The 379-nt window shown below is 41.2% G+C and overlaps 1 protein-coding gene across 1 annotated transcript in view; it reads right to left on the bottom strand.

The window, feature by feature from the left end:
* Positions 1-48: 48 nt before the first annotated feature.
* Positions 49-379, bottom strand: part of RRBP1 (ribosome binding protein 1) — a 20,637-nt gene continuing 20,306 nt past the window's right edge. The window contains 1 exon segment of the mRNA XM_009871914.1: positions 49-262. Within this exon segment, the coding sequence (XP_009870216.1) occupies positions 224-262 (39 nt within the window). The 3' untranslated portion in view covers positions 49-223.

Here is a 379-nt window from a genome sequence, read left to right as displayed (position 1 = left end):
AAAAAAAAAAAAAAAAAAAAAAAAAAGCACGCCTGCAGCGTTTACTGGTCAGGGTTTTACTGGGTTTTTTGCATTTCTTTTTTTTTAAAGTTTCAAAACTAGGTTTGGGGTCACTAATGGCTTGTATCTTTTATCTACAGTAAATTCAGCATATATTTTTTATTTTTAGGAATGTGTAAGGCATTTTGGTAAGTTGAACGGTAAGGTCTAGGTCACAGACTTGTCAAACTGAAGTCCCTTCCTTCAAACTGTCCTCTTCCCCCTGGAGAAGGAAAACAGAGGTGAGTTACACTGCTGGGTCTCAACCTCATTCTCAGGGCGGCTCAAGCTGCCATCAAAGCATTTCACAGCTGGGACAGGCCCTGCCTTCTGGGCAGGG

This window comes from Apaloderma vittatum, unplaced genomic scaffold (assembly GCF_000703405.1).
Source record: "Apaloderma vittatum isolate BGI_N311 unplaced genomic scaffold, ASM70340v1 scaffold30086, whole genome shotgun sequence".
In the NCBI taxonomy this organism is placed as follows: Eukaryota; Metazoa; Chordata; class Aves; order Trogoniformes; family Trogonidae; genus Apaloderma; species Apaloderma vittatum.
Note: the sequence above shows the minus strand (reverse complement) of the source record. Positions and strands in the feature narration are given on the sequence as shown.